Source organism: Canis lupus, chromosome 3 (assembly GCF_003254725.2).
Source record: "Canis lupus dingo isolate Sandy chromosome 3, ASM325472v2, whole genome shotgun sequence".
Classification (NCBI taxonomy): Eukaryota; Metazoa; Chordata; class Mammalia; order Carnivora; family Canidae; genus Canis; species Canis lupus.
The window spans coordinates 89,216,157-89,235,605 of NC_064245.1; the positions used below are offsets into that span (position 1 = coordinate 89,216,157).

General features: G+C 39.7%; 1 protein-coding gene across 1 annotated transcript in view; it reads right to left on the bottom strand.

Moving 5' to 3' along the window:
- Window positions 1-19,449, bottom strand: part of SLIT2 (slit guidance ligand 2) — a 350,583-nt gene that overhangs the window by 50,453 nt on the left and 280,681 nt on the right. The window contains 6 exon segments of the mRNA XM_035714619.2: window positions 6,339-6,502; window positions 9,802-9,873; window positions 12,002-12,073; window positions 12,563-12,634; window positions 15,415-15,483; window positions 19,016-19,148. Coding sequence (XP_035570512.1) covers window positions 6,339-6,502; window positions 9,802-9,873; window positions 12,002-12,073; window positions 12,563-12,634; window positions 15,415-15,483; window positions 19,016-19,148 — 582 coding nt within the window.

A 19,449-nucleotide genomic window follows, 5' to 3' on the forward strand; every position in this document is an offset into this window, starting at 1 on the left:
TGGGACCTCAGGCCAATAAATGTTCTGGAGTCACAATGGAATGGAAAAGAACAATAATAATTATTTTATGGGATTTTATGATAGATTGAATATGGATGTATGATATTTAAGAACAGAATATGAATTGCTGGTTCTCATCCCCTATTAAAATTAATGTCTGTTAAAATTTCCCAGTGTTTTAAGTTTTCAAAAGTATAATGAAAAAGAGTCTTGTTAAAAAAAAAAAAGAAAAAAAGAAAACAGAAAAATAGTCCTTGCTTGTTTTTTAAAGATGGTGCTTTTGGCAAGTAACTATGTACAAACCTGAATGTTTTCCTTGGCCAGTGAGCAATTCATAATCCCAAAAAAGCTAAGCTTATTTCAAAATTATAATTATGTGCTGGTGGTAATAAATCTGAAAATGTAAAAAGGATCTGATCAAATTTTAAGTATTACTTCAAAATGGATCTAGTTATAATTTTTCATTGCTTCTAGTTTGGGCTATATTATTACAATTTTAAAATTTTTAAAGATTTATTTATTTATCTGAGAGAAAGAGAGAGAGAGAGAGAGGGGCAGAGGGAGATGGAGTGGGAAAGGAGAGAATCCCAAGTAGGCGCCCCCACTGAGCGCAGAGCCCGATGCAGGGCTCGATCCCAGGACCCCAAAATCATGACCTGAGCCAAAATCAAGAGCCAGATGCTTAACTGGGTGAGGCACCCAGGCACCTCTAGGCTGTATTATTTAACTGCCTAAATGACTAAGGACACGATCAACCAGTAATTTTGAGACACAAAACAAAGATCTCAGGATTGTCAAGAACTTCCCTAAAAGGAAGATGTTGATCTTGCTGGGGGGGGGGGAGGGGAAGATAGTATTACAATGTTACTGCTGAGAGATGTGGAATTTCCCCAAGGAATTCTGGAACCTAGAGGAATCTTAACATATAAAATTAGTGGAAGACATTATTAATGTGGTGATGCATTGTTGGTAATCTTAAGACATGAAAAGGTTCCAGGTTTTCTGATCCTTTATCTGAGTTCCTTTTGACTCACTATCAGAATCTCCTGAAGCCCTGATGGACCTGGGGGTATCCATTACAACCCCATGATTGTTTGGTCTGGATATATGTTATTAGTATCTTATACCTATGTTTCTATTGTCAAATCTCCATATTGTTTTGAGATTATCTGTTTAAATGTATCAGTAGAATATAAACTCTGTGAAGACCAACATCTTTCTACGTCCTGTTTATGGCACGAACTAGAGACTCAATTCCTTGGAACTGCGTCTGGTGCGTAACAGGAACTCACATGACATCCGGTGAATGAAAGAAGGGACATATCATTCATTTTCACCAGACTGTTCATTTTGGCACATGTAAGTGTTTAGTAAATGTCTGTCAAATTAAAAGTGAACAACTTAGTCGTCTATGTAGCTAAACCTTTCTGAGCCAAGAGCAATAAAGAAGTTCTCAGAAATTAACAATATTCTGCATTTCGTGGGGAGGGCAAAAATCTCTGCTTTCTACCAATTCCTTGACCATTTTAGCATCATCTGATATTTAAAAGATGAAGACTGGACATTTGGGTTATGAAGAAAAGTCATGACCATTTACCTCCCACTCAAGAGTGTTCTAACCCAGGTGTTTTTTTTTTTTCAGGTGTTTAATATTCTCTGATGATCTATTTCATCCAGTTTATTTATTTCTATTGTACCCCGAAACTATATTATACAATAAAGAAAGTACTCTGAAAAATGTAGGATAAAAACTGTTAACTGAATATATTACTCAAAATAATAGCCTAGCCTTTCCTAGCAGAGAAAACATTTAAATTATATTTATATATAGCTATATAAACATATCTTCAATTAAAGGATATTCATCTTCCTGCTGTAATTTGAAATTACATATTTACAAATCTTAATATTAGGAGCATGCACTTACATGATTTCCATGAATAAAATTAAACATATTAAACTGGCATAACTATGGGAAAAGTTAAAATATTAAAAACTCAAACTATAAAATATTTAAAGAAGTGTCATTTTATTGCTTTCAAGCTCATAAGGCATGTTAGCTCAAAAACTCAGTAGATTTCTTAGAGTGAATTATTTTAATTAGTAGATTAGAGTACTTTGCCTTCTACCAACACACTTATTATGAATAACTATTTCTAGCAACGCACATGAAAGTGGTTCAAAACGTTCATTTTCCAAGTATGTTTCAATAGTAGAATGGCGCTCTTACTTACATTGATGATTTGTTTTGAGAATATTTTCATTGAAAATTATAAAGTAAACTTCAGTGGTAAACACTGGGGGTCAGTGAATCAAAAATTCTGGCTCCTTAGCAGCTGAGTGCTTCTGAACAAATTATCTAATCTCTCTAAATTATAATATTTTCATCTCCCAAATGGGGAAAGAGCGGTACTTACTTTAGGAGTGATATAAAGATTACAGTAGATAAGGATTTAAGTCAGATCCTCAGCATAATGCAAACCATTCAATATAAGCTGTTAGTCGTAGTAGTAGTAGTCGTCGTAGTAGTAGTAGTAGTAGTAGTAGAGTAGTAGTAGTGGTAGTAGCAGCAGCGAAGATGCAGCCTGAACTGTCATAAATTGGCAACTAGCAGAATCTTAATAAGACAATGAAACTTTGCAATATTTTGACAAATAGCGAAATATGCTGGCCGAGGGCATGATAAGTTTCAATGTCCGCTATCACTCTAAAAGTACATTGAGTTATAGAAAAACCAAGTAAATCTTAAAGTCTGCTAAATGCAATTACAATCTATTTATTGAGTTCTGAATGTCTACACTTCTTGTCGCCTGCCCTACACCCTCTGCGGTCCGCTATCTAGTTTAGGGTACAGCTGGAAATACATGCAACCTGTTGACTTGAGATGAATAGCACAGTTCCAGCATTTTCCTACAATATGGCTCTGCTCCGGGAGCACCGTGCTCACACCTGACAGCCTGCCCCAACAAGTGGCTTAGTTAGATGCACTTGCACTAAATTTTTCACAGCCACTCTCCTCTGACACAGTTTCCTCCTCTGAGCTTTTGTAGCAACCACACTATCCAGCATGGTAGCCAGTGGCTGCACCTGATTCTTTCCCATTAAAGTCAAACTTAATAAAATTAAAAATTCACTTCCTCCGTTGCATCAGCTACCTCTTAGCAACCGCGCGTGGCCAGTGACTACTGTAGTTGCACAGATATGCAACAATTTTACCACTGCAGAAAGTTGTACCAGGCATCCCTGATCCAGACCCGTTTTCCCTCAAGCCTATTTCCAATCATGCCACACTAAGAACTAAACAAGATGCTGTTAAAGGGGAAAAAAGGTCAAATCAGTTAGCTATATCTTGAGTTAAGCAGTCATTTATGTACGTGCGTATGTTTGTTGCACATGTCGGGCTTCTGAGGACATTTAATAAATGATTGTGAACGATGACCCTCAGAGAATTAAATATAAGTATGTAGCTTTTCTCAAATTTATATTATCATGAAACATTTTTTAAAGTAGTATCTCCAGGGAACTCTCAACGTTGAGAAACATAGGTAAGCACTAGCATTTTTCAGAATGGAGAGCATGTATCCCTGGGCGAGGAGAAGTATAAGAAAATCACTTTATAGTTTCTCAACTTCTCCATATAATCTTTCTGAAACACATCTGCCCAATGATAATGCCTAAGAGAAAGTTTTAGTGCCAGTTTCTGTCCCCATCTCCCACTTGACAATGTCCTCCACTTTCTAAAACAACGAGATGCCTTTCCAGACACCAGGAATTGTGGGGCACTGCCCCCAAAGATATTTTGTAACCTGTGGTTACAAAAGAATAATTTGAAATGTCAGTGATCTGCAAAGCCTCTTGAAATCAGTGCACATAATCCCAGAGAGGCACTTCCAAGAAAACTGTACTTTCAATTTTTAATAAAAAACATTAACACGTTGATAAATAATTATGCCATCCCAAGCAACGGTGCATGAGTATTAACAGCAGTTCAGTTTTAAGAAAAAATTTAAAGACTCAAAGACTTTTGGTGGCAGGACATCTTAAAAATTCAAATTCTATAGATACTTTTGGAGCAAAAAATAAGACAATTTGCTGAGGTACTGGAAATAGAAACTCGAGGAGAAAAACAGAAGTTCAAGGAAAAAAAGAACAATGTGAAATCTAAAGAGGATCTTGTTTTTGTCTCTTTTAAATTAGCTCTGACATTTAAAAAAATAAATAAATTGGCTGACATTTAAATTCCATCAAATGCATTTAGAAGAAGAATAGAAGAGTTGTTTTGTTTTCGTTAAGGGTGTGGAGGGCGAGGAGCAGAGGGAGAGGGGGAGACAGAGAATCCTAAGCAGGCTCCACGCCCAGCACGGTGCCTGACCCGGGGCTCGATCTCACGACCCTGAGATCACGACCTGAGCTGAAATCAAGACTCAGACACTTAATGGACTGAGCTGCCCAGGAGCCCCTGCAAGAGTTTAGTTTCAAAATGTCAGTATTTACAATGTGCTGCAAGTGACATCATTTGCGGCCATTTATGGCTATGAAAAAACATCAGATGCCATTAAAAAAAAAAAAGGCTTCAAGGGAGTGTAGTTTTTGGAAACTCCTCCTTTGATCAGTAAAACTGCGTGTCCTATATCGTGGCTTGGTTGGTGTTCTGAAAGGTCATGACGGTAACACTGCCAGGCAACCTACACGGAGGGCTTACTCGGTGTGGGGTAATGTGTTTTGCACACACTAATTCAACTAAGTTTTCCCCCTGCTGTACCGAGGAGCGACCCACAAATACAGCTGCATATATTTAAAAGGTACGATGTGGTGACGTGATGTCACATACGCCGTGGAAGGATCAATAAGGTCAAAGTGTCTAGCACCTCCACTTCCTCCCACAGTTAACCTCTGCGTGCGTGTGGTGAGAAGGCTTCTCGGCAAGTGTGCAGCGTGATACTGGGGTATTAACTATACTCACCACATTGGACATTAGATCCTTGGGCCTTATTCCTTTTATTTTTTTTTTAAGATTTTATTTATTTATTCATGAGAGACCCAGAGAGAGAGGCAGAGACACAGGCAGAGGGAGAAGCAGGCTCCTTGCGGGGAGCCCAATGCAGGACTTGAACCCAGGACCCCAGGGTCATGCCTTGAGCCGAAGGCAGATGCTCAACCGCTGAGCCTCCCGGGCGTCCCTGGAACTTACTGTTACCACTCAACGTTTGTGCTCTTTAACCTCTATCTCTCCATTTCCTCTATCTCCCGCATCCCTCAATCCCTGCAATCTAACATTCTGTTCTGTTTCTGTGACAATCGGCATTTTCTTTACTTTTTTTTTTTTAATTTCACACGTAGTAACTTTTTTAATCTCAACAGTAACACTTTCAAGTATGTACTATCATCATCTGTGCTTACACATGAGGAAACTGAGGCATGAGCTGGTTAAGCCACTAAAGTCAGGTTATCTAACCACTGAAACGTAAAGCTAGAAATGCACACCATGACCCCACTGCACAGTACGACCTCCCCAGATGTTTTTTTTTTCTACCTAAAATGCCCAGGTGTGGACAATTTATCTCTTCGGCTAGGTTTGCAAGCCTTGGAAGGCAAGATCGTACTGTGCGCTTCTCTAAGGTCCATGATAGCTACGATTTAGTTTTATATACAAAACAAAGTTAACTGAAAAAAAAAGTTCAATATTTTCTAGGTATTGTGAGTAGCGTGTCATTTCAGTTCTTGTGGAAATACAAGGTCTGTTATCATTTACATTCTATTTAGATTCTCTATATTGGACACATAGAAAAAAAAAAAAGCATTTGTTACTAAGGCACTATTCAGAATCCGCAAATACATGAAACACAGGGAAAAGAAAGGGATTCAGACAAGCAAGGGACACCCCCATCAACACAGCAGGTGAGTCAGAAGGTTTGGCCTGAACGCTCGGGAGGGCTCGTTTCCCCTTACCTGGCATCAGGAAGCCACAGGGCCCTGGCAGCCCTAGGAGCAGGGCACACACGTTCAGATAAGGCAAAAGCAAAATATTTGATGTGTTAGAGGCTATGAGAGAAAGTTCCAGAAATCGTGTACTCTTCATTTTTCCGTACATTTTAAAGAAAACTTAAGAGGCATTTCCCACTAATGACTCCTGCAATCTATTTGAGAAGCCAGGTTCTCTACTTGGGCTCCTCAGGTGACCGCTCAGGGCTGTGCACGCGTGGGTGGCGCCAGGAGGTACTGGTGAGGGGCTTTCCGCCTGTACCTTCGAAGCCTCGCAGCAGTGGTTTCCTTTTTAAATTGATACAGCGATTTCCTTAAATTTATTTACAGAAGTGAAAGCGGTTAGAAAACCGTACCTTGACATGTAAATTTTTTGGAGGGAGTCGTGAGTAATAATTTATCTGCCATTTCTCCGGGGCCGGCACAGCGAGCAATCCCGGGTTCTTTGTATTCCGACTTTACCCAGTCCGATAACCACTGCATGTTGCAATCACAGTAAAGGGGGTTGGCTCCGATTGCTCTGGAAAACAATAGCACAAACACACATACACACACACAGTATGGATGTCTTGTTATTTCCTAAAGGAACAGAACTCAAAGTGATGCTCAGTAGAAAAATCCCTATGGAGTTATTGATAACAATTTTTTTTAATTGATAACAATTTAGAAGAAAACGTACACATCGGGGATTTCCCATTTTTCCTGAATTATATGCAGCTGAGACTCAGGGGGTTGTCACTGGCCTTAAAATTTACCTGGGCTCCACAAGATGTTCTCGTATTTGCAAAGATGGGCTCATTTTGGGCGCAAGCCCACCCCCACCACGCAGGTTAATAACTTCTCCCTCATTCACTAATTATTTTTGGAGGACCCGATCACTATGCCAGGTCTCCAGGACCCAACTACAAATACCACGTTATTTTTAACCCCAAAGTACTGCTTCTGGGAAGGTGACTGGCACAAACTCAAACACGCACAAAATTTGCATTAGAAGTGCTACAGCAAAAGTATTTACAAGGTGACCTTGAACAGAGGGTAACTTTTTTGGGAGACCGGTGGTTAAAAGCCTGAGCTTTTTACACAGGTAGATTCAAGGAGATGGGAAAGGTTGGGAAGGATGTTTCAGGGTAAAGGATCAGTAAGTGTGAAGGCACAGAGATAAGAAAGGGTACAAGGGGCGACTGGGTGGCCCAGTTGGTTGAGCCTCCAACTCTTGGTTTTGGCTCAGGCGTCCTGACACCAAGGGCCGTATTAGGCTCTGCACTCACTAGGGAGTCAGCTTAAGAGTCTCTCCCCTCCTGCTCAGGCTCTTTTCCTCTCTCATAAATAAACAAATAAATAAATAAGTAAATAAATCTTTTTAAAAAAGAGGGGATATGAAATAATAATAAAGATGCATAGAGCTAGTTCACCAGAGTGGATCTGGACCTTCACTAGATGTCTGTCCCTTTATAACGTCCTTTATGTTAGAACTTTGGTTCCTACTCCCCTAAGCAATAGTAGTGATGGAAAACAAAAAAGATAGCTAATAGTCATAGCACTGAAATGCAGGGACTGTGCTGCTGAGCCATTTATATGAACGACCTCCTTTAATCCTAAATAGCAACTCTAAGAGGTCAATAGTATTAATAAATTTGTCTTACAGATGGAGAAACTGAGGCCAGAGAAGGTAACCTGTGGGTTTTGTAAACTTGTCAAGCCTGGCACAAGTAGCAGATGCATACAGTGGCATTTAAAAATGGATTAATTCCGATTTTTAATTAACTTGTGATTAGTAATGCTTCTAGGTCTATGGTCTAAGCAAAATTCATCGTGTTCTTTCATGAGGAAAGTCCCAAAATATACTTGTAAAACCGTAATACTTTATACTGTAGCAGCTTTAATGTCCAACTCTCATGAAGAACGGGAGTGTGGGGAACGTTATGCTCAGATTCAAGCTTCTCTTTTAAATTAAAAAGGCACAAAATGATGTTTTTTGAGTCGTTTGATGGCATCTCTACTGACATTTGCTAAGTCCTTGCTCTGCACGGGGACACGTGGAAAAAGTAAATGGAGCAGGGCTCTTTATGATCTAGAGAATCAAAAACAAATGCATAAAAGAAATATATGACAGAACCAGACACATGGCAAGGACAAGTCAAACTGTTCCTACCGTCAGTGGGGGTGCTCGCAGAAGGAGCAGTTTTGCTTAGCCCAACCAGCATCTTCCTTCAGAGGCCTTTTCTGACAAATCACCCTAATATTAGCAGAGTGACTACTTTCTTCCTGATGATGACAGGAAGACAGTACCGAGTCCTGCACCCCTGAGCTAGGCGGCTTCACCACGCTGTATCTCACACAAAGACATCCATGGACTCTGAGCAGGAGTGTCTCCTGTGTGGACTGTGAGGTAGGTGCTGGGGTTCACACCTGAAGGAGTGGAGGCTTTGCCTCCTGGGACCCTAGCGTTTGGTGAGAGAGACATTAACAGCTGGCACCAAAGAGTCTGATAGACACACGTACCAAAAACCTACAGTGATTATCAGAGCCCCATAAAGCACATTCAGATAATAGCATGACTATTGTTGCATATCCTTTGACCATCCCTCCTTCGCAATCTTCTGAATGTATCTTCTCGGGATGTAGTGGGTTTGGGAGAGGAGGACAAGCCAAGAGATATGATGGCAGGCAATTTCTGGGGGACTGGCAGGCAATGGATATTGCCTGCTATTGAACGAGACCTGCCCTGACCTAACCAAATTTTAGAGCCTAAAATCTGTCCCCAGATTTTCCTTCCGTGTTTGCCATGGTCTTAACAGCACAGCTATAAATAATGGAATTAAGGAATTTGGCCCAAAGGAGTTTTTCGGACTCCATTCATGACATATTTTATTATGTTGTTTTATTGTACTTCCCCAAAATAAGGAGATACAAACAGGCTGCTAGGAGACAGAGCACAAAGAAAAAAAAAAAAAAAAAAAAACATTTTACCAGCAGTTTCCCCTACCTATTATAACGTCTTGATCTATCTCTATTTCTGCAGGGTGCCACAGCCCGTGCTGACTAATATTTGCTAAATAAATGAATCCACTTTGAGCAACTCAAGAAGGGCTTCATAAAGGACATGACACTTAGAATGTCACCTGGGTGAAATAAGTCAATTGGAGAAGGACAAACATTATATGGTCTCATTCATTTGGGGAATATAAAAAATAGTGAAAAGGAATAAAGGGGAAAGGAGAGAAAATGAGTGAGAAATATCAGAAAGGGAGACAGAACATGGAAGACTCCTAACTCTGGGAAACGAACTAGGGGTGGTGGAAGGGGAGGTGGGTGGGGGGTGGGGTGACTGGGTGACGGGCACTGAGGGGGGCACTTGATGGGATGAGCACTGGGTGTTGTTCTGTATGTTGGCACATTGAACACCACTAAAAAATAAATTTATTAAAAAAATCACTAAAAAAAAAAAAAGAATGTCACCTGGGAAATACAAGGTTTGGGCCAACTGAATTGAAAGGGAGCTGGTGTTCTAGACTCGGAGAACGTTCAGAGAAGACACAGACAGGAAGTTGGAGAGTCATGTTTGTAGGAAGACACTGAGCTACGCAAAGAGAATTCAACTCCATTAGCTAATGGAGAGTAAGGGCCAGACGGACAAATTAAGGCTATCTTGCAGAAAGCCCCGTATCGAGATTGAAAATCTTCACATTTTCTTTAAAGATGGAACCAACCACATCTCATGATGCGACAATAAAAGGTGTGACAAAGGACTGTGTGTTTCAAACTCACTTGCCAGGGAGAGTTTGACCCTAAACCCACATTCACGAACTAGGTACTCACAGGTGTGATAATGCAGAGAGATCACTGAAAGCACCTTCAGGCACAACAGAAATGTCATTTCCATGTAATGAACTAAAAACGGAAAAAAAGCAATATTAAATTTCTTACATGTCAGAGAGTTCAGAAAAATTCTCATTCATGGATGAGACTTGTGTTTACAATAAGCAGTTTACATCGGTACAGAAAATACGATCTCTTTATTAATACATAATCTTGGAATAGCTGCACATCTATTTGGGAAAACAGAAAGTTAGTTCCTACTTCACATATGCATAAAATCAATTCTAGACTGAAGAGCTAAATGTAAAAACAAAACTAAAAATGTATGAAAAGAAAATTGAGAAGAGCTCCCTTTATTCACATAGGATGGGACAGGCTTTCAAAGCACCATATAAAACTCAGAAACCATAAAGGAAGAGAGTGATACATTTTTGACGACACAAAATACATCCATAATATGAAAGATAATAACATAAAAGGAACAGAACGGAGCATATTTACAACACACATAAGAGACAAGGGTTAACTCTTTTGTAAAAAGACCTGCAAAGTTAGAATCCAGAAGTCGATGCATAAAGACATAAATATCAATAAAAAGACAAGGAACCCAACAGAAAATTGGAAATTATATGATCAGGCTCATGGAATAAGAAACAAATGATTGATTAAAAAATTTGACACAAATGCTCTAATTATTGGAACTTCAAATTAAAACAGGAAGGGAAAGTAACATTCCATCTGTCACAGTTATTAATATTATTCAGTATTCGCCAGAGTGCTTTGAAATAGGAGCTCTAAGATAGATACTCTGACGGTCACAGAACAAAAGTGAAAGGATCAACGCCGTTCACAATTTGCCAGAGAGCTTCGTAGCAGGACTCTATTAAAACACAGTCAGTGGGGCATAGATTTGTAAACTAACAAATCTTGGTTTTTGGGGGGAAACCTGACAGTTACTTTTGGTACCTCACAGTACACCTGACAGTAAGATGGACGTGCAGGATATTCACTCTGGCACCGTATGGAATAATGAAAATCTGGAATCAAATCACGTGACAGCGGGGGCGCCTGGGTGGCTCAGGCGGTTAAGGTCTGACTGTTGATTTCAGCTCAGGTCGTGATCTCAGAGCTGGGAGATGGAGCTTGTGTCAGGCTCTGCGCTGGGTGTGGAGCCTGCTTATGATTCTCTCTCTCCCTCTGCCCCTCCCCGCTCAAAGACAAAACAACACCAACCAACCAAACAACCAAAACCCAACACGTGATAGTTAAAGATGAGGATGATTAAGCTACGGTTCCCTCATCCTATGGAATATTCTCTACCAGATAAATAGCTGAGAAATATTTATATATGATGGAATGGAAATAGTCTAAAGCACGTTGTTAAGTAAAAATTAACCAAGGACAGAACAAGAACAAATCCAATGTATGGTTTTATACGGTATATAGCTGTTGTGTATACATATATCAGCATCTAAAAATAAATGCATATATAAGAGGACCTGATGACAACATAAAACTGTTGTAACTGTTCATTCTGGGGGAGGAGACTGATTGGGAATCATGTTTCATTTCATATATTTAAAATTATGTGGGGATCCCTGGGTGGCGCAGCAGTTTAGTGCCTGCCTTTGGCCCAGGGCGCGATCCTGGAGACCCGGGATCGAATCCCACGTCGGGCTCCCGGTGCATGGAGCCTGCTTCTCCCTCTGCCTATGTCTCTGCCTCTCTCTCTCTCTCTCTCCCCGGTGCATGGAGCCTGCTTCTCCCTCTGCCTATGTCTCTGCCTCTCTCTCTCTCTCTCTCTGTGTGTGACTATCATAAATAAATAAAAAAAATTAAAAATAAAATAAAATAATGTTAGTAGTAAAAAATGTACTCATTGATTATATAATTTTTAAAGAAATTAAAATTTCCTATATTTCGTTCAAAATTAGTTGGATCTCTATAAAACATACATCTCACTATTACCCATTACCCAATAAATGACTATGGCACCAATGTGGTGAGGCCCAAATAAAAGCTGTTGGGTAGTGATACAGGAAGAGATAAGAATTTTCCTATTTCCAAATCTGTAGTAAATCCTAACGTATAGATATGAAAACACCCAAGAATCAAAAAAAGCAGTTAAATCATTAAAAATCACGAGCCAAAACTCAGATCCCTGAGATACGAGACATTCTGTTGAACCTAAGATGCTTACAGTAATCGGAGAGACTTGAGTCCATCGAAGGTTCGAGGAGGAATACATCTCAAACGGTTGTAACTGAGAATTCTGAAAGCAGACACAGTGGGCTGGTTTTACTCAGATATCCCGAAGAGGCCAAACGCATTTTCAAAAGAAAGCGGTTACGAAAAAGGTTGTTTTAGCATTTTACAAATTGGGAATACTGATGCACAGCATTTGGTTAGTGCTGGTGTGGTCAGGGACACAGTCGGGCACGCCTCCCACCCCGGCTGATGCTCGTGCCCTGTTCCCTCCCCAGGTGACAGGCCGCCTGAGGGTCTCTCCCAACCCATCCACAAACGTAAATTACTCTGTTCCTTTTCTGGAACCCAACACTTTTTTCTTTTAAATTTAAAAATTTAAATAATATTCTATGGTTGTTTATTTATCAAGGTTTTTTGTTTTTGTCTGTTTCTCCCACAAGATTTATATTTCTCGAGGGCAGACTGTCTTGTTAAGAGGGGATGTCCAAGCGCCCAGGATATGCATTTTGTCCAGTGAGTCAACAAGCACTTGGTACCACGTTTTCATACTCACAGGGTGAGGAGCTGGGTCATGTTGCTGAAGCTCTGATTAGAAAGAGTGCTTATGCGGTTGTTGCTCAGGTCTCTACAAGAGAAAAGAAACACATGGAGCATACTGTTAGCTGAGAAGGTGAGAGGTTAGTGATTCTTAGAAAGACAAAGCTCTTCTTGTTCGGTTACAATGGTGTTGTGAACATGCTGCTTTTACCCGAAAATAACAAAACACTGGATGACCCCTGGGGATAGACCGTCGTACTCATAATTATTCAAGCCCTGGCCTGTTGAAATTAGAAGTGATGATGTTTTGCTCTGGCCAGAGAAGTAAGTGTGGGCACCAGGGCGGGTTTCACATCAGAACAGAAGCTCTAGGCTGGGCTTGGGCTCCCTTCTCCTATTTCTCCCTCCGCTCGCTCCTGTCCCAGACCTGTGATGTCCCCCAGCCGGTGACTGTGTCCTGGTCCTGGGGCAGAGACATGTGGAGGCCACTCACAACAGACACATTTTATGTGTGAGAAATAAGCCTTTGTTCTTGAACGTTCCGTTGGCTGCATATCCTTCATCATCCCTGATATGTAGGCCCACGGGGACCCACAGTCCAATCTGATAACTAAAGGAACGCATTAAATGACATTTGCAGCACCATGATGAAAAAGGGCAAAGTCACTGGCACACAGTAGGTCCTCAACAAATAGCTGTTTAATGACTAAGTGGATAAGAGTGACGTGGATTTTGGTTAAAAAATCCATCGCTACATGGCTGCTTACAGCCAAGTGTAATTGTTACTATGGGCTATAATGTCTATTCGGTGAACTTGATCTTATTTTTATCACATGTAATATATATGTGACCATATATGACATATAATACAAATTTTGACTATAATTATATTGTAACGTATAATGCAATACAATAATACAGAATATATAATGACATGATATATATCATATATCTTTGGCAATTTTGCAATAGAAAAAAATTAGTGAATGTTTACATCCACATAGTCATATAGTGATAGGCATATATTCGCTGAGTTTTCTTTAACGTAAAATGCTAAATACATTTTAGGAAGGAAGATTCATGAATAAATGAAAAATTATAGGACATAATTTATGATTGTTGTATTGTGTACATTCCTTTTCTTTCTAAAGAAAAATATATAAATAAATGTAAGGTGCAGAAAAGCCAAAGATTATCCATTCCTTTATTAAAAATAACCACAGTATCAGTAAAATGAACCTATACAACCTGCAAAATGATAGGAATGATATAGGAGCATCATAATCCATCTTCTTAGCTGCTGAAATACTATCCCTAAATTTAGAAAATAAGCATATCTATATTTGCAAAATTTATTTGCCTAGAGTAGCATAATGAATCATTGGTAAAGCCATTCTTGGATCTACAGATTCTCATTTTTCATTTCCAAACTGGTCTTAAATAACTGGATACTGTCCCACAAATGACCCAGTTCTGCTGCAGTGACCCTCTGGAAATGGCAGCAATTTAATGGTTTATTTAACAGAAGAAAATGTATGTAATCAGTTCTTGCTGCTATTAAATAAGTAACTAGAGGCAGAACAAGACATATTAGGGAATGTTCTCTGTTTCCTAATTTAATCACTTTTCATTTAAATAGTCCTACACATTCTACAAAGTTTTTCTTACATGTTTAAGGGAAATTGAAAATGATGAGCAGTGTTTTAACCAATCACAACCTTCTTAGGGTCAAGTTTACTTTGAAAAGTGTAACATTTTCTGTGACTTGCGTTTCTGGAATTCACTAATTAGGAATAAACCTCCTTATTCTAAGAATGCTAGAAATCAGCCTTCTCAGCCAGCCATATTTACTCTAAAATCAGATAGGACCTAACTAAACATAAAGTATTTCCCTTTACATTTACTCCTGTTACTGATTTTTGTTTGTTAGTTTTTTTTTTTTTTTTGAGGAGATTTATCAATTACTAGCAAGGCTACTCTAAGTGTGACATTACATCTCTTTGAAAATATTGTGCATATATGGGACGCCCGGGTGGCTCAATGGTGAGCATCTGCTTTCATCTCAGGTGGTAATCCTGGGGTCCTGGGATCTAGTCCTGCATCGGGATCCCTACAGGGAGCCTGCTGTGTCCCTGCCTCTTGGTGTCGCTCATGAATAAATGAATAAAATCTTTAAAAAATATTGCACATATAAATAGATTGAAATATTGGTGTATCTAAATATAATCTTGTACTACCACTTAAAAATCATTTACATTTATGAAAAAGATGTTATCTTACAAGGGCATCAAACCAAAGTGAAAAAAAGCCCAAGTCTAAAATTCATGCTAAGAATGTCAGCCTGTTTGTCAAATTTATTTAAATACCGTGTAATTAAAAATGAATTTTATAAGATTAAATTTGAATACTGGAAGTCCATGACTTAACTTAGGATGTCTTATATGACGAAACCAAGCCTAATAAAATGTATTTTCAGAAAAGTTACTACCAACCACAACCATTTGCTTAAGGTCAAGAATAAAGCCATTACTTTCTTTCTTTTCTTGGCTTGTTATAAAATAGCCCATATTCATCATCATAAGTATCCAAATGTACTGTATTTCTGTAGTTCTCCGATACTTAGATTTGTTCAATATTTGTACTTTGGATCGAGGAGGCCCTTTCTCTAAGAAGCGCCATTGCCTGACTGATACTCAATGAAGATGCAGCTAGTGATCCAGAACCGTGAGGAGCAAGGAAGGAGGGAAGCATCTATCTGTAAATGATTTATATTATCTGAAAGGTCCACCAAATCTTCTGCCCCTTGCTACCCCCACTTTGGTGAAACAGAGTAAGTCAAAGATGAAAAAAATACAATACGTTACTTACATAAGCGTTAGATGTTTGTAGTTATAGAGCTCCTTGGGAACCAAGGTAAAGTGGTTCCCATCCAGATACCTAAAAACAAGGAAACAATATTATCTTTTTTTTTTTTTTTTTTAAGGAACACTGGCGTGGTGTGACACTATTTCGCTCTTAACTGAGGCAAGGAAGCACTCTGCAATTCTGGCTTTAAGATATGCTCCTAGTGGGCGTTGTCATATAAAAGAAGTAAAGGCGGGGGGAGCACAGCTGTCCAATTCAGTAGAATTATTTTGTGGGTTGCTCAGTGTACATTATAAAACCAAGGGGAGACTGGTGAGTGCAGCTCTTTGTGGCTTATGTGGTGAGGCGCATCGTGTGTCCAACCATTTGTGCATCAGGTAGAAGGTTCGTGCAATCAAGCATATTTCTATTGGCCTCCAGTCTGCTTGTATTTATGTGGGGACAGTACCATGAAATGCATTCAGTACTGCCAGAGTCTTGCTCCTGAGGGCAAGGCCTCTCTTCACTGCCGTTAACACGTAGCCATACAGTTAGTAAATAACAGTGGATGCCTTAAAGGAGGTATTTAGGAATTCCAATTAGATCTCAGGTGAAAACAATATCCTAAACATAATTTTTAAGATGACCTTAGAAGGTTTTATAGAAAATCACAACCTTTATCAAGAGCACAAATGTAGCATATATATGTAAAAGGAATAATCAGACAACCACGTATATATGGGGTTTCCTCTTCTGATTAAAGTCAGCAGAATCATCTGAATTTAGATAGACTTTGGGGTTAACTGGCAAGATGTAAAACTAAGTGAATGCTTAAAGTTCTGTCCCTAACGTCACATACAAAAAAAAAATAAACTCCACGTCAACGAGGGCTGTGTTTTCTGAGAATGTAGACGATGAAGGTCAAACGTCTTTCCAGCAACGTGGGCCATCTGCTTTGGATGTGCCCACAATTGTGGCATGTTGGGCACACAGCACCTCCTACCCCAGTGTTGTGGCCAACCTTGAGGTCTGAGGTTGAAGTTACCAGTATTTTTGCTGGATAGAGAAGTAGCTGAGAAACTGCCTCAGATAATAATCTCTTTAAAACAGTTCAAAATAAAAAGTTTATATAAATGGCACAAAGGATCATAATCTGTAATAAACACATGACTAAGAATCAGGCCTATGTTATGACATCGAACCTATGCCCGTTCAAATTTTCTGACTTCACATTTCTTCTTCGACTCGTTTCTTTCCTCCACCTCAGTCTTGGTACCGCTAGAGGGAAGCATAATCCCATCTACCTCAATATCCTCCCTTTATTCTGGAAAAACGTCGTAACAGAAAGCTAAAAAGATTCAGAATGTGTGCTATGGATGTTTACATGTAAAACAATCTAAGAGAGGAATTATATGGAACTGATTAAAAATAATAGATACCATTTGTTCAAAGTTGTCCACTAATATGTCCTTGTTTTTGCCAAATTCTTTAATAATTTAATATAATACACAATGAAGTTTTTCTAGTACATGCATGCATGTGATCGTAGAGAAGGATCCTGCTGCCTTGGTATGATTCTAAGAATAAGCTCTTGGGGAGGTAAAACTAGAATTCACAAGAGAGGAGTTAATATTTTCCTCGTCTCTGTGACATATTTCTTCAGAAAAGTACGTTTCAATACTTTGTAAAGAAACAGATTGAAGATCCAACTGTCTGATGCAGAAACATATGGATGGCATAGGCAGGATGTGACTCAAGCAGGTGCTTAGGTGTAATTTATAAATTTATTATTTATTTCATCTATTTATTTATTTATTTATTTATAAATAAATGTAATTATGTATTATTTATGTAATAATTATGTAATAAATTTATTATTTATTTCATCTATTTACTTATTTATTATTTATTTATTTATTTATTTATTTATTTATTTATTTTTTAGATGTAATTTAATAAGGAAATTAGAGAATGTTTAAAAGTTTTTTTTTTTTTTTTAATTTTTTTTTAATTTTTATTTATTTATGATAGTCACAGAGAGAGAGAGAGAGAGGCAGAGACACAGGCAGAGGGAGAAGCAGGCTCCATGCACCGGGAGCCTGACGTGGGATTCGATCCCGGGTCTCCAGGATCGCGCCCTGGGCCAAAGGCAGGCGCTAAACCACTGCGCCACCCAGGGATCCCGTTTAAAAGTTTTTGATAGGCAATCGGGTAGAAGCATGAAGGTTTGGGCCAGTTCAGGAGAGATTCCCCATTAGAGATGATCTGGTTATGCCGAGTGCCGTGTTCGTGGCTGGGGTGTTTCCAGAATCCATGCTTTGCATACAGAATACTCTAAAGGCATCTAGCTGGATGGAGAGTAATCTTCGGAAAGAAACACTTACTAAAATAAGAATTAAGTATCTGATTACAGACGCGCACAAAGCAGTGCTTATAGCCAATTAACAACTGTGACTGGTGGCGAGAGAGAAACTAAACACTTCAGAGCAGTTCAGATCCAAGAGGGACCCTCTGTGTCTCTGCACGAAGATCACACCTTTTCCTTTCCCCTCAAGTGTTCAACTCAGGCCCAGATCAGGACTCGCAGAACTGCACCTGACTTGCAGATCAGTTCTCTGATAGCTGAAGGGGCATCTTTTGAAACTCATATAACACCTCTGTTGCATGTTTCCGGAAGTTTATCCAAGCCACTCGTTCAGAATCTCGCTTGTACGCGCGTGCGTGAATTACGGGTGCACATCTGCACAGAGCACACTGGAGCTTAAATCACTTCTGACAGGTAGTTCCACGTAGGAAAAAACAGAGGCAAAAGGCGCAACTGCATTCGCATCGCACCTCTGTCCCTGCTACGTCAGTCTACAGATTACGGGGATGGAATGGTGCGTGCACGTGTCATGTTATTCAAGCAACCTTCTCTTGGATTTATTCCATCCCACATACGTAACACGAGGCAGCTAAGAAGGTGCGCACACGCATGGTGCTGGGGATCTAGAGGAGTATATACTGACCATGTAGTCTGCGGTCGTTATGAAAAATCTTAGGGATAACTGGCCCCACACCCTTTATAATCTAAAGGATTCTAACTCAGGTCCAGAGGGCAGGACCTCTTGCTAAGGATTAAGATTATCCCAGCTTCTTCTACATCCCGGATATTTATGTATCCCATGTGGGAAGCTATCCTCTCAGGGGACACAGTGGTAAAGAATAATTAACCATATGGAATATCCCAGACATCGTAGATAAGCTAAATACAACACAGCATTTCCCAAGGTGTATTTGATGGCGTCTGAGTCTTGCAAGATGGTCCAGGGAAGAGGGCTGTGGAGACAAACACGGGTGGGCGCTATCTCATCTTTTACCGCCCTCTCTTGGAGCGTCACAGCAAACCTTAGCATGATACCGATGCTGAGAAATCCCACAGTGAATAGGAGGGAAACACACACAACCAGCATTCCCCCAAGTGTATCTAAGCTGGCTTTTATATGATCTTAGGGCTTGACATGATGCTATTTAATGGCCTACAGAACAGAATTTGGAGACGGGCCTCTAAAGACTTCTATTTGGTTTCCATTTCCTGAGTTGAAATGGGATTTGTTAAGGACACAGAAAGGCAAGCTCTACTTACAGTTCAGTGACGTCTCTGGGAATACCTTTGGGCAAGACCTTCAGGCCCTTGTTGCTACATCGGACAACTGTATCCAAGCACGTGCATTCCGTGGGACAGCGCGAGAGTGGAGAACAGCTACTGTCGTCATTTCCTATATGGCCAAAAGAAACACAGGAAAACCCAGATGCGTGGCTTTGGAAATGCTAGAAGGGATGTTGTGCTTTGACCCTGACAAACACCAGAGTCTTGAGCCACGAGATCACTTATGTGCGTCCAGCGCCTTGAGTATTTACAAACTGATGCCATCCATTCTACAGAGCACTGCTTTCTGATTGCCTGGGGCCGGATTCCAGGAAACAAGTCACAATCTGTATAATTCATCCAATCATAACAGCAGTTTTCTTTGTTCAGTTATTTATACAAATCACACTTTTAATGAGACTATGTAAATA